The 14,910-nt window shown below is 36.9% G+C and overlaps 1 protein-coding gene across 9 annotated transcripts in view; it reads left to right on the top strand.

The window, feature by feature from the left end:
- The window catches only part of GARIN2 (golgi associated RAB2 interactor family member 2), a 34,813-nt gene extending 26,941 nt beyond the window's left edge, over nucleotides 1–7,872 (top strand). For 4 of the 9 annotated variants that reach the window (XM_077767146.1, XM_077767145.1, XM_077767153.1 and 1 more), the window contains 2 exons: nucleotides 2,653–2,681; nucleotides 4,894–5,969. In XM_077767146.1, the coding sequence (XP_077623272.1) occupies nucleotides 2,653–2,681; nucleotides 4,894–4,958 (94 nt within the window). In that variant the 3' untranslated portion in view covers nucleotides 4,959–5,969. The other 5 variants (XM_077767148.1, XM_077767150.1, XM_077767149.1 and 2 more) reach the window with 5 other exon arrangements.
- The last annotated feature ends 7,038 nt before the right edge of the window (nucleotides 7,873–14,910 follow it).

Below are 14,910 nucleotides of genomic sequence, written 5' to 3'. Positions count from 1 at the left end.
TTAATGCATATCATTGATTAGATATTAATAAACAACAGAACTAATTTCTGAAGGTTGTAGAATCTTTCTCCTTGGAAACTTCTTAAAAACAAGCATCAGGCCATTTGTCCTGGATAGAGTTCAGACATTCTTCTGCAAGGGCTCAAGACCTGTTTATTTTTCTTATGTAATTTTAATCTACTGCTAAAATGAATGACAGCATGGTAAAGTCAAATATAAGTAAGTCCTGAGGATTCCTTAAAGGAGTAGAATGGAATGGAAACAGTAAATGCACATGAGTGTGTTGCAGGGTTCTTAGGGTTCTTAGAACTAGAGCAATAAAAGTATGGAAAGAGCTCAGGACACATTAGATGCCTAGTAAAGGATCATTATTATCACTACTATTCATTTCCACTAGTGTAGATAACAGTGTTCAAAAAAGCACAACACCAAAAACCTTTACTCAAAAATATCTTAAGCAACTGAGGATTAATTACTCAAAGCTGGCTTTCTTTTTAACCTTTTTTCCTGGCCAAAGAAGAATCAAGGAAAGCAAAGAAATAAGGGTGATCTTTAGGAGAATCACAAACCTTGAAATCATTGAGCTCTGTGCTGACAGTATGGAGACTGCTTGGGATTCTCTTGCTCTCCCTCTCCCTCTCTCTTTCTGCCCCTTCCCTACTCTCTCTCTCTCTTTCTCTCAAAATTTAAATAAATAAATAAATAAATAAATAAATAAGTAAATAAAAATATGAAAAAGTATAAGGATAACAAATTTCTAAGATGTAAAATGCTCTGTAGGTGCAAAGATTTGTTAGTCTAACTATTATGATCACTATTATAAACAATGAGAAAATGAATCCCTATATAAATGGAAAAAATCATAGAATTTTAAAGATAAAAAGGATCTTGAAGGTAAACAAATCCCAAATTCTTCAAGGCTCTGCCCTTCAGTCTCTCAGCTTCCTAGATCTGCTGTCTCTATTGGGGATAAAGAAAGAAAGCAAAACAAAGCAGAAAACAAATTTGGGTTGCAAGTAATCCTCTTAACCCCAGTTTAATCAAGTATGGATTCTTTTTTTATTGCCCATTTGCATCTGGAACATAAATACCAGCCAGAGCCTAATTTGAGAATGTTCATTATGAGTGAAAGGTGTAATATCTCTAGAACAGAATGGAATTCAGTTTATTCCTGGGACATTTGTAGGAAATAGTCAGGACATATGAAAGTGATAAGTAAGTTCTGTCTAGTTTTCTTCTCGAAGACCATGGATTTCAGTGACATTTTATAACTGTGTATTTTAGTAAAGTGAAAAAGAATTAAATGATGACCTTGTTGAATATTTTGCCCTCAGATTTATTAGTTTCTAAAATGTTAACTAAGAAGTTTCAATCTAGATGAATGAAAGACTTTGGAGGCTTCTATATCACCTTAGGTCCTTTAGAAGTGAAGGATTTACTTTATAAAGCATTTCTATTCCTTCTCATATCTTGACAAAATTGACTCTTTCCTTTGTTCTAAAGAGGATAATATCAGGCTTCATTTTAATTTGCACTTATTTTTTAAAGTACATTTACTTAGTATTTCTCAGTCTCTTAAAAACTTTCATCATTAAGCTCAACCTTCGTTTAAATCACCAGGCCTATTTGGTGAAGGCTACAGGAGAATTGATTTACAAATGTCTTAGAAAATCACTAATTTAAACTTTATTTCAGAAAGATCCATTGTAGACCTCCTACTGGATGTATTTGCTAGACCTCTTAAAATAGATCATAATTATGTCTTTACACATTTATCTGGAAAGCTATTATCTGAGGGTAATTATTCTTCCCAAATGCTTTCTTTTACTCAAACAGCAATGCTTCCAAAATATTTATTGAAAATGTAGCCACGAAACAAAGATTTGGTGAAAATTTATGTTTTAGCATGTTAATGAGGTTGAGAAAATAAGTATCTTGATTATTGTTATTAATTTTAAAAATTAGGAATGCAGAAAACTTCTTTGTCCAAAGACATCCAAAAGCTTAGTTATCCAAAGGCATTTCTGAAAGTGAAATGGTCTGAAAACCTTACAGCTAGTTTTCTATTTTATCCAGTAAACCAAGTAAACTAAACTAAGTACTAACTTAGGCAAATAGTTGAGTATGTCATTTGCCTGCAAGATTCCCAAGTCACCCCCATCAGGGCCATAGAGATTGTGATGAAGCCAGCAGAGGTGGGTACCTTCTAACCCAGGCATCCATCTATTCCAGAATTTCTCCCACGTCTCTATGACAGCCTATATTCCCAACACAACAGACTCTATGGAAGCCCCTGAGCAGCAGCAATTAACTTCTGTCTCAGCCCCAAGTGAGTTTTCCAACACTGTAGAGGCAGCAGGAAAGGGATGCCCCCAGCCTCACTGAGTGGTGATAGAATAAAAATAGATTGTGTGTTATTATATACTATTCACTTTTATGGCTCTTACAGGTTGGATAGCTTGCATGTTAGCAAAATTTTAGGTAATTTTACTCTAATGTATGTTATAATACCCTAGGCTTGCTTGCTACACATGTTTCATTACTACCTACAAAGCATTTAGCAATGGCCAGTTCTCTTCTACCTAGTAATTCTTTTCTAAATATTTGTGGTTACACTGGCAAATTTTTGAAATGTGCTGTTTATTTTTGCAGGAGCATGAGAACTGATTCAAGCACTTCAGGTATAGAACAAATTCCACTACATTTCTTTGTGATCTCTGGTATCCCGTAGTCAACCTGGGTCCTGGAACAAAGCAGTTATGAGCAAAGGAATCCAGTTAGATGTTCTGATGTGTTCCCTTTGCTCCATTCTGAGAGTCCCACCATGCAGGAACTCTTCCTCAAAGCCTCTCCTCATGCCATCTTGCAAGTGATAGGCGTCACTGCACTTCTCCTGTGCTGGTGGAGTTGGCTCCCCAGTTCCCTGAATCCAGCTCACTGGGCATGAACCACTCCCAGGCCAGCTCAGCAGGCAGAACCCAAACAATAGGGCCTTTTATCCTTGCTGATTTGGAAGGGAAATGGTCTACAACTAAATTTCTTGGTAAATCTACAACTGTATAGCCGTTCCTTTCTTCTTACCTGCATCTTGGGCCTCTGCTTTGCTGTCAGGTGATACTATTTAATGTTTTATTCAGGAGCTGTTTCTTTACCTGCTCTCATGTCTCAGGATCTTTTAACTTCCAAAAGTTTTCTGGTCCAAAAGTACCAGATGAACTTCACTGAGATGTGGTTTTACCTGTATTCCAATCTACAGTATTGAACCTGAAAACATTGTAGGGAAATGCCATTGTAGTTTATAAGAAAAATGCAAAATGAAATATATAGAATTTTCACCTGCCAATTTTTACCCCAAATTCTATTTCAAAAAGAAATCACAGTAAATTTATAGAAATTCTAGAGATGTCCAATGGGCAGATATTTTTGTCTTACTTTCTAAAAGCAAGGATAAATCTTCCAGCAGCCTTATCACTGATAATTAGTATGTTAGCATCTGGTTAGCACATAATTAGTACAATCACATATAACATACATTCTGAAGCACTAATTATTTAAGCCTTGAGAATTTTAAATTAATGTAGGGTATTGATACGTTTATTTTCATTCTTTTTGTGACTGATCCTTTCACCTGTCTTCTGGCACAAACTCAGTTTTGTTGAACTGAAGAAGCATTTCATCCTTATCTATTATATATGAGGCACCATGATAGACTCCGAGAGAGATTAAGAATAGGTAATAGGACATCACCTAGCCTCAAGACACGGGCACAAATAACATAGGTGCTTTCAGAGGAAATGTTATAGGTGCTTTCAGAGAAAAGTGGAGAATATAGTTTTACCTCAAAAGAGAAAATCGTGAAAGAGTCTATGAAGGAAGCAGTCTTTGACTTAGGAAAGGGGAAATAAGAATATCCTGGATACAGGGTACAGTGAGAGTGAAATTAAAGAATGAGACAGTCTTGGGCAAATTCAATTTAGGAATAGTAAGTGATGCAGCTGGAAAGCAAAGCAGGATCCAGATTATGGAAGTCTTGGGCCATCTAAGGAGTCTGGATAGTACAGTTGGGCAGGTAAGGAAGAGCCACTGAAAGAAATAATGAAATGAGTGTTACATTTTAGGATGATTACTCTGACTGCAATCTCTCTTAGAGAGATTCCTGGCTATGGGTAGGAAGTCATTATAAGGTCCAGGGTGAAATGTGCCAAAGTCTTGAACCTAGGGGGGAAAAAGGCAGTCAGATGGAAACAAGGATGTGAATATGCAGTTAACAAGATTTATTGACTGACTACCTATGGGAACAAGAGGGAAAAAAAAAAACTGAGGATGACAGAGTTTGGGAGACAACTTAACTAAGTAGTAATGAGTCCATGAAACAAGCTGGGAAAATGAATTAGAGGAAATCTGAAAGAAATGATGAAGAAACCAGCTATTAAATACCACACCTAGAATCAAAAGCACTAGGTTTGAGTTCTAACTGCATTTCCTCTTTTCCACGTATGTGTCGTTTAATGTCTCTAAACCTCAAGCTTCTTCAAATATCAAATACATGTGCATATGGGTGAGGAATTGAAGAGGGAATGGAAAACTGTCTCAAGACCCTTTCAGCTGTTATGATTTCATAAGCTGACATGTTTGTGGTCCTGGTGGCCCATCTCTGTAAATTTAGCAGGCAGCTTAAAATGGGGCTCTTAGAATCAGGAGCTAAGCAAAGGTATAACAAACATGAAGTGAAGTTTGTTACTCTCAGCTTGTTCAATCAGAAGCGTGGTACAATATACAACTTTGGCTTGCAGTTTTCACGAAGTGTTAATTATTTTCCCTGGTTTCTTTTTTTCATATACTTTCTCATTCTTTCCACTTTTCTCTCCTGCCTTCCCATTTTTCCTTACTTAGGCTTACATAGTTTTTTTATTTTCCCGCTGATTAGCATGTCTTTCCCCCTTTTTACAGCCCTCTGAATCACTTGTTTTTCCCCTTTCATACTCTCTTACTCACACTTAACACTATTTACCCCAAGAAGAGCAAGGATTAGTAGAATCTTAATCCTTTGTCCCATTGAATTTAGACTAAATGTAGATTAAAAATGAATCTGTGAATCTGATTTCTATTCTAAGCAGTAGCCAGAGGAGTAACAGCTCCCCTTTAAAATAAAACAAAACCCTAGTCCTATTAATCTGGTCAGATTCACATTCACCCAACCCAGGCAATGCTACCTGAGGACCATGGTTTCTTACTCATGGTCAAACCTCTCAGCAGTTTGTTAGAAGGACACTTTTTCTCCTTTCTGAGTAAGATTTTGGGTAAAGGGGACTCCAAATGTACTGTTTTTATGAAAAAGTTGCAAAAAAGAGTCCAGGCTAACACAGTCTTTCAAGATCTGGGTCCATCTGTCCCTTTTCTTAAGCTTTAATTTCTTACCTATCTATGTTTTTCTTGCCTTAGCTCTGCTGATCTCTTTACAGTGAGCCCAAACTTAGGCTTACCTATGATCCTACGGAATTTTCCCAAGATGGAAAGCAATTAGACGAAGGATAGAGATCCAAGAAATAGAGAGGGGAAAACTGTTTACCAAACACCGGGAATGTCCTCCCCATTTATATCCATCTTTCTTTTCCACTTTCCTCTTAACTATTGTAAATTTTAAATTCCTTGCAGTCCTAAGCAGCTAGGTTCATTCTGTTTATGAAACCCAGTCTGAAAAGAGAAAGGATGAGAGGACCCTAACAAGGAAACTGTGAAATTTAACAATGGGCTCCACTGGAAAGAATAAGGAACATTTTTAAATTTAAGACCCAATTAAGTTCTCTCTCCTGTGCCTTTTTACTCTCTTGCTTTTACTCTCTTCATTTCCCCTCTCTCTAATGATCTTTATTCCACTTTCCTCACTATTTTTCTTTTAACCCTCTGGCTCCCTCCTCTCATGTCAAATCTTTTGCTTCCTTCAAACTTGTGCCTCATCTGTCTTTCCCTTTCTCAGGGGAATGGATATGAGGAAAGGAAAGTAAAACAGAAAAAGAAAAGGCCAATGGAAAAAACATGTAAGACAATCTAAAGGTAATTTTTTACAATTATAAGTTGCTATAGATAATAAAGGACAGATGACTCACAAAAAAGTTGTCAATAAATTGAATCTTTTGACATTGAATCTTTGCTTCTATTGTAGTAACAATAGAGGTGGAATGGAATGTTCAGGGTTATTGTAGTTTCTGCTCTAGAATCCTTCAAGTGTGAAAATGTAATGTCAGCACAGGGATTAAGGGAATTTCAGGTGAGGCACTGGAAGAATATTGCTACTGCTTTTACAAGTGATTTCATCATTCTCATTCTTACTCTTCCTCTTTGTTCCCTCCTCATACTCTTTTCCAACCTTAGCAGGAACCATGTGGCCATATCTCATCTGGGCTCTCATGTTGGAATTGAGGTGCCCACCCTTCTTTCCACTCTTCTGTGTCACTCTGCCACCATAGTCAGCTTAGCACTTGGGCACTTATTAACAGGAACTCACCCAGATGCACACCATGGGCCAGAGGTAATGCACCAGAGGAAAACAGTGTGGCCAAAAAAGAGGAAAATCCCATGCACAATAACCCCCTGCACACTCCTTCATCTAGGCCTATTCTTTTGTCATTTCTTTCCTCCTATTTTCTTTCCTCTTAATATTGCTCTATGGTGGTGGTGGACAGTGAAGGAGGCACTCAGGGTGGATGTGTGCTGGTACCTAGGGAGGGTCCCAACCCTGGTCATTTCTCAATATATTACAGAATTTAGAGAGAGAAATTCATTTAAAGATAACTCAAAATTCTACAATGATTCCATCCTTTGAAATATTTTATAACGATGAAATTTCAGATATCAGGGTCTTATTAAGAGCAATCTGTAAATGCAAAGAAGAGCAAATATAATAATATATATACCATATTTAAATCTTGGCTTCCAAAATTTAAAAAGTGGCTCTCAGATATTTAAATTGTGAATTGCTGATATATAAGAAAAAGTAAATGATGTAAAAGAATTGTTTTAATGTTTTTATTTATTTTTGAGAGACAGAGACAGACAAAGCAGGAGCAGGGAGGGGCAGAAAGAGAATCTGAACCAGGCTCCAGACTCTGAACTGTCAGCACAGAGTACTTGTGGGGTTCAAACTCATGAACTGTGAGATCATGATCTGAGGCAAAGTCAGATGCTTAACCAACTGAGCCACCCTGGTGCCCCTAGTTGATTATTTTCAATGGTGAAAAATTTTTGGTAATAATAAAGACTTCATATTATCACAACTGAAAAAATATGAAAGTTAGTTGGCCCCTTATTTATAATGAGTATATGTATATGTAAATATATACATATGACTTATTTTAGGACTCAGACTAGGACAGGTCGAGGACTTGGAAATAATTCAGCGACACATCTGTAAATTTTAAAGACTAAAAGCCCATAATCTTAACCTTGGCATCTTGATGTATTAGGTTTTTACATGGGTAGAAATAGCCTTTAAAAACAAAAATTTTAAGAAAGTAAGAGGTTTCTTTAACATCACTTCAACCTCTAGATTTAAATAATGAGAACTTATGTGTCCAAAGAATCTTTACTGTTAGATTAAGAAGAGAAGCTATATTAAAAATGAAATTTTACTTTTTCAATCACTTATTCTACTCATATTTAGTTTTTTAATGTTTTATACTTAACTAATAACTTCTAAAATATTCTGTGTTTTAGGCCTTTGAATTGAACTGACTTTTCCATCTTTTTTTGTCAGATAAATACAAACTACTAAACTAAAAAACAAGCACAGCTCAAGAAATAACAGCCAACAGAAGAGAAAAACAAAGCAGTGTCTTCCATGTGGCAGAAATAAAGGCTACTACTAATCAATCATTAAGTATTTAAATCCATGTCAATCTAATTTCTTATATCTTGATTATTATAATTATGGATATCAGTTTTAAAGGAAAGTAGAGCAATACACAGAACTATTAAGGTTTTCAATTTATAAACTCAATTTTTATCTCTAGGGCTTCTTTTCTTTGGAGTTGTTGGATAAATTTGTTATACTCTTTAGTTATACTTTTCTCACTTGGACATTAGCTCAACTCTGTGTTGTTTCTAACATTAAGCACTATGAGGTCCTTGAAGGGGGGACTACGTTCTTTTAGTCTTTGTGTTCTAAGTGTTGAGCACATGGCCTGAGAGACAGTATTTGCTGAATCAGTGAAAGCCACTTCTAAGCAGGTTTTTTAAAACCCCTATACTTTTAAAAAATGTTTATTTTGAGAGAAAGAGAGAGAGCACATGCACGAACAGGGGAGGGGTACAGAGAGAAAGAGAGAGAAAAAGAGAATCCCAAGCAGGCTCCAAGCTATCAGCACAGAGCCCAATGTGGGGCTCAGTCCCATGAATCATGAGATCATGACCTAAGGTCAAATCAAGAGCTAGACGCTTAACTGGTGGAGTCACACAGGTGCCCCTAAAACTCCTATACTTTTAAATATAGCAAAAGAACTACAGACAGTCCCTATCCAAAGAATAGTTTGGATTTTTAAAAACCACCACTTACTCCTTTTCAAAAAGCTGCCAGTTATTCTACAATGAGCTTTGCATGCCTTCTCAATCTTCATGACAATCTGAAGGGGGTATTACTACTTTCCTCTTTTACAGATAGATGGTGAAAGTGGAACTTACACAAGTTAAGTTACTTGTTCAAAGTCATGTAGCTAGGGAAAAAAGATATATACATAAAAGATGTCTCTCTCTCTATCTCTCTGTCTCAAATTGCACACAAATTGTACTGGTATTTTTACTGTGTCCTGAGTTGCAACGAGGAATATGTCTCACTTCCATTTTCTCCTTCCTGTCCCACAGACAAATCTCCAGAACTATATGGTCCAGTATGGTAGCAACTGGGTCTAGGTGGCCACTGTGCACTAGAACTGTAGCTAGTGGAACTGAGAAACTGAATTTTAAATATCTTTTAATTCTGATTAATTTAAATTTAAATTTAAAAGCTGAAACAGAGTACAATTTATTATTAGACATAAATTTACTGTTTTGGAAAAAGGCTACACTTTTTCACTTTAACTGTTGAAATTTTAGCATCTAAACTGAGATATACTTTTAGTACATAATACACATCAGATTTTGAAGACTTAGTATGAAAAAATAAGAAAATATCTCAATAATTATACTGATTATGTGTTTAAATTACACTATTTTGGATGTATCAGGTTAAAACTTATAAATTAATTTCATGTTTCCTTTTGCTTTCTTAATTAGCTACTAAGTAATATCTCACAAAATTACACATGTGCTCAAGTACAGTTCTATTAGACAGGAAAATACTCTTGTCATTCCCCTCAGCTACAGTCCGAGGGAATTACTCCTCTTTTCTTCGCTCCAGAGATGAAAGGGATTTCTCTCCCATTTCCACAATCAAGAATGAAATAGGAGATTTCTATGCAACCACTATCATATTACCATTAGGGCCATTTTCAAGTTAGGATTATATATAAAACAACGGTTTCGAATTTGGAGATGGCTGTTCCATTACAGAAAATATTTCCTTGTGAGAGATTATCTGGCACAAACTGATTCTGTAGTGAAGAAAGTCACAACTAAGACTGATTATTATTATTACCTAGGAACAGAGTCCTTTAAAAGGCATTCCCAAACCACATAAAGTGCAGGTGACTATGTAGGCAACCAGATCTTTTATACATCCTAGTGCCTGAAAAACCACTTTGGAAAACAGGACGTATCTTGTAAAGTTATGACATGTTATCATATGACCAAACAATGCTACTCTAGGTATTTACTCAGGAGAAACTAAAACATGTTCATAGCACATATGTTCAAAACAAGACTTGTACACAAATGGTCATAGGAGTTTTGTTCCTAACAGCCCAAATCTAGAAACAACCCAAATGCCCATGGACAGGTGAAGGTTTCAACTAACTGTGGTATATTCATACAGTGACACTACTTAACAATAACAAAACACAAAGTGATAGGTGCAAAAACAACAATGTGGGTGAATCTGAAAAACAGCATGTGGAGTGAAGGAAGTCAGATTCAAAAAGAAAACATAGAAGGGCACCTGCCTGGCTCAGTGTGTAGAGCATGTGACTCTTGATCTTGGGGTCATGAGTTTAAGCCCCACAATGTGCACTGACACATATTACATGTTTTTATTCCTTAAAAAATGTTTTTTTAATTAAAAAAATTTTTAATGTTTACTTCTTTTTGCAAGAGAGAGAGAGAGAGAGACAGACAGACAGACAAAATCTGAAATAGGCTCCAGGCTCTGAGCTGTCAGTGAGCCAAAACCAAGAGTCAGATGCTCGGCCAACTGATCCATCCAGGTACCCCTAAATGTTTTCATTTAAACGAACTACTTTACCACTTTCCTTGAACCATTTGCAATTAACTGCCTCCACCAACCCCCACTGCCACCCCCCACCAGCCCACTCTTACCTCTTACATCCAGTGAATGGATTTTACCTTCTAAAGATTTGGATTTTTCGAGAAGAAAAAAAAATTGTAAATCCCAGGTATCTCTTTCCACTGAGTTTTTGCAAATTCCTAGTTAGAATCACCTCCTGTATCTGATCTGAAACTTCCGTCAGAAACTCTGCTCCTTCAGACTGACTCCCCTGACCCTAGGGAGTATGACTGCCTCCCCATACCCAGAGGTATGTCTGCTTTGAACTGACACATATAATAGGACCCTTATTATCACTTAGATATTAGAAAAAAGATGCCTAAGTTTCTCAGAGACTTGTGTAAGTTCAGGCATAAAAGTGAAGTACAACTAATTTTGACATCTGAAGGAGCTTTCTGCTGTCCAATTCTCAGCTGTATTAATTAAATGAGGGATTATAGTAGCTAGAATGAACTATGAAGCATAGGAAGGAGGTGGTAAAGAGCAAGTAGTTTTCTCTTCCTTTTTCTCTTTGCATTTGCCATACTCCCTTCTTCACACAGAGCACCACTTAGGAACAAAAACAATCATCTTTAGGCAGAAGTTATTCCTAAAAAAGTTCTGACATGTTAAACTTGTAATGCTCATTAGAAATTCTAACAGAAATTTTGAGCCAACAGTTAAATATATGATTCTGGACTTTGCAGCAGAAGTTTAGACTAGAGATCAATTTAAAGCTAACAGTGTAGGGTCGCCTGGGTGGCTCAGTCGGTTAAGTCTCTGACTTTGGCTCAGGTCATGATCTAAAAGTTTCTGAATTTGAGCCCTGCATCAGGCTCCACGGAGATGGCTTGAGATTCTCTCTCTCTGTTCCCACCCCCCAACATAAATAAACTTAAAAAAAAAAGTTGACAGTATATAGTTGGAATTTAAAGCCATGAGATCAGATGAAATCATGTAGGGAGTAAACAATAAAAAACATGACAAGAATAATGACAAATGGTTAATGTATTCAGTGCAAAACACTGTTATAAGCACTTTACACATACATTCATTTATTCTTTACAACCACTGTAGGAGGTAGCTACTTTCATGATCCTCAATTTATAAATGAGGAAACTGAATCTTGGAGAAATTAAGTTATTTTCTTTTGATCAAACGGTCAGCAAGTGGTAGAGCTGCCAGGCAGAGAGAAAGTAAGCACTGAATGTTAGAATCCTGGGATACTCCAATTTTATTTTTTAAATGTTTTATTTATTTATTTCTGAGAAAGCAAGAGAGAAGCAGCAGAGGAAGGAGGGTCAGAGAGAGAGGGAGACACAGAATCCGAAACAGGCTCCAGGCTCCGAGCCAGCTGTCAGCATAGAGCCCGATGCATGGCTCGAACCCACGACCTGCGAGATCATGACCTGAGCCGAAGTCGGACGCCCAACCGACTGAGCCACTCAGGCTCCCCGGGATACTCCAATTTTTAGCATTCAGGGAGATAAAGAACTGGCAAAGGAGATGAGGAGGAGGTTCCAGTGGGTAGGAAGAGAAGCTCTTTTCAAGATCCCAGAGGATAAAGTGGAGAAAATGATTAGTGACATCAAATGCTGCTGGCTGGTCAAAGAAGATGAGAACCAAACATTAATCTTTACGTTTAACAAAGTAGCTCTAATTAATGACTTTGACAAAGGTTATTTTGAAGCAGTGATGGAGTTAAAGCTCAGACAGAGTCAGTCAGTCCAAGAGAGGATAAAATAAGCATTTAAGTTCAACTTTGGAGTTCAGCGCAGATAACATCCCATACAGGTATTCACATATCAATATGAATTAAAGCAGCAGCTAAGATTTATAGTACAGGGGCACCTGGGTGGATCAGTCAGTTAAGCGTCCGACTTTGGCTCAGGTCATGCTCTCACAGTCTGTGAGTTTGAGCCCTGCATTGGGCTCTGTGCTGGCATCTCAGAGTCTGGAACCTGCTTCCGTTTCTGCATCTTCTCTCTCTCTCTATCCCTCCCTAGCTCACGCTCTGTCTCTGTCTCTCAAAATGGATAAACATTAAAAAAAAAATATTTGTTCTACAAACAAAATAGAGATTTGACTGGGAGCTTAGTAAGGAAAAAATATGGGTAATTTTATAGCTTTTTTCAAGGAGAACAAACTTGATTTTCTTTCTCTTGGCATTCAGTGTTGGTCTTTCCTTCATTAAAAAAAATTTCCAAGGGGTTAGCTTAGTCGGTTAAGCATCTCACTCTTGATTTCCACTCAGGTCTTAATCTTGTGGTTTGTGAGTTGGAGCTCCATATCAGGCTCTGCGCTGACAGTGCAGAGCCTGTTTGGAATTTCTCTATCCCTTTCTCTCTCAAAATAAATAAATAAACTTAAAAAAAAATTTCAAGTTCCAAATTTGCCTACCTTCCCTCTTCCAGATAAAGTTTTTCCAGGACTATGTTTTATGTGTCTACTCATCCCCAGACTAGCACAGAACCACTGAAGTAAGACACAAATGAAGGTGTGATAAATGACTAACATTCTAAATATTGAATATCGTACTTTGAAGTTATGGTAGACTACTTGTTGTTCCCATAAGCCCACACTTTTCTTTTTGTACTTCACCTGTTTAAATTGATAAAAGTTTTTTGCTCATCTTTTTATAGCCGTGTACAAAATCTTGGTTTTCCTGCCGCTAACCTTAGACAGTAGGACTTCTCATTCCATATGGCAATAACTGCCAAGGTGAAGAAACACATCAATATCATAGTTAAACACAATGAAATTTTAAAAGTTCAGGGTTTGTTGGTTTGCTTTAAAAAAAATTTTTTTTTAATGTTTATTTCTTTGGGGAGGAGGAGGGGCAGAAAGAGAGGGAAACATAGAATCAAAGCAGGCTCCAGGCTCCAAACTGTCAGCACAGAGCCTGATGCCGGGCTCCAACCCACGGACTATGAGATCATGACCTGAGCTGAAGTTGGACACTTACCCAACTGAGCCATCCAGGCACTCCTGTTGGTTTACTTTTTGGGGATATTTTACAATTTTTAAAGATATGTAGTTAATAATTAAAGCACTTACTAATTGCTTATTTTATAACATATATGAATCAGTGAGTATTCTTTTAGTTTATATTATTTCTGATCTCTGGTTCATACAATTATATGAGATTAGGCTGCTAATTCAGTTATGGAAACAGCTTTCACTACCACATGGAGGTCATAAAAACAAAGGGATATAATCAGTAGCTTTAGATAAGGATTTCCCATACAATGGTAAATGGTAGAATCTTGAAAACTGAGATTTCAGACCTGTTGCAAATGTCTGATATGCAATATTAATATATTTCCCCCAAGACTTTAGTGAAATAATATGTTTATATTATATAAACATATAATAGAGGCTGTTGGCAGATGATGGATTCAGCAGATGCCAAAATAAGGAAGGCAGAAGCTTATTTGCTGTGGTTACTCTCCACTGTACACTTGACTTTACACTTTAGCTTTTACACTTCACCCAAAATACTTAGTTACAAATTGCCAGAGTGATTCAGTGGATGAACTGCCCTGTGACAAGAATGAATAACTCTTTTGAGGTTTTAAACCACAGATTAACCCATTTCATTCTTTTAGAGGATGAAGCTATCTAAGCTATCCATGTTAGATTCCATATGCAGAAGCTACCAGAATTTTAAAACCAAAAAATAAATAAATAAATAAATAAATAAATAAAATACACACAGAAACACAAAGTACAAAAAGCATTATATTACAGATGCAAAATTTAGGTCCAGGAATCTTGTCATATGCATCCCAGAAGTAGTTATCAATCATCAAATCACAGAACTAGTTCTCATCAAAACTATAACCTTACTTCCAGCTTCTATACCTTTCACTCTTTCAGCTATCATTTTGGTTTTTGTTTTTTGTTTTTTTTTTTTACACAAGGACAGTAATTTGAATGATTTGGGGATTCCAGGAATGTCTCTACTTAGCAGAGAATACATTTTTTAATCTGCCATTGGGTGTACCCTCTTTTAAGACCTCTTTTAAGATAAAAATACCCTTAGGAAGTAAAAATAATACTTTAGAAAGGTATGGATAGCACTTTAGAAAGGCATTTCCACATATTTTGAGATCAGTAGCTGCTATCTCACACAGATAGTAATCATCATTCTATTAGGGTGGGATCCTGTGACACAGGAGTCCAAGGAGCTGGCGAAGCAAGGCTAGGTAGCTGGAGGGTTCATTTGGGCGGTGATGTTTTGCAAACCTGCTTGGGGCCAGGCAATTGGAAGATACGGGTGAAGAGTGACTATCTTTCTAAAGAGGCCATTTCTCTGAACAGGTAGGTAAGAGGTTCTTAACTGCGGGTGATTTTGCCACCCAGGGGACCTCTGGCAACGTCTAGAAACATTTTGATGGTCACCAATGGGGGTAGTGATACTACTGGCACTCAGTAGGAAGACAGACCAGGGATGCTGCTAAACATAATGCACTGAACAGCCGCCATGACAAATTAGC

This window comes from Crocuta crocuta, unplaced genomic scaffold, assembly GCF_008692635.1.
Source record: "Crocuta crocuta isolate KB4526 unplaced genomic scaffold, BGI_CrCroc_1.0 scaffold55, whole genome shotgun sequence".
In the NCBI taxonomy this organism is placed as follows: domain Eukaryota; kingdom Metazoa; phylum Chordata; class Mammalia; order Carnivora; family Hyaenidae; genus Crocuta; species Crocuta crocuta.
This window is presented reverse-complemented; position numbering and strand designations above follow the sequence as displayed.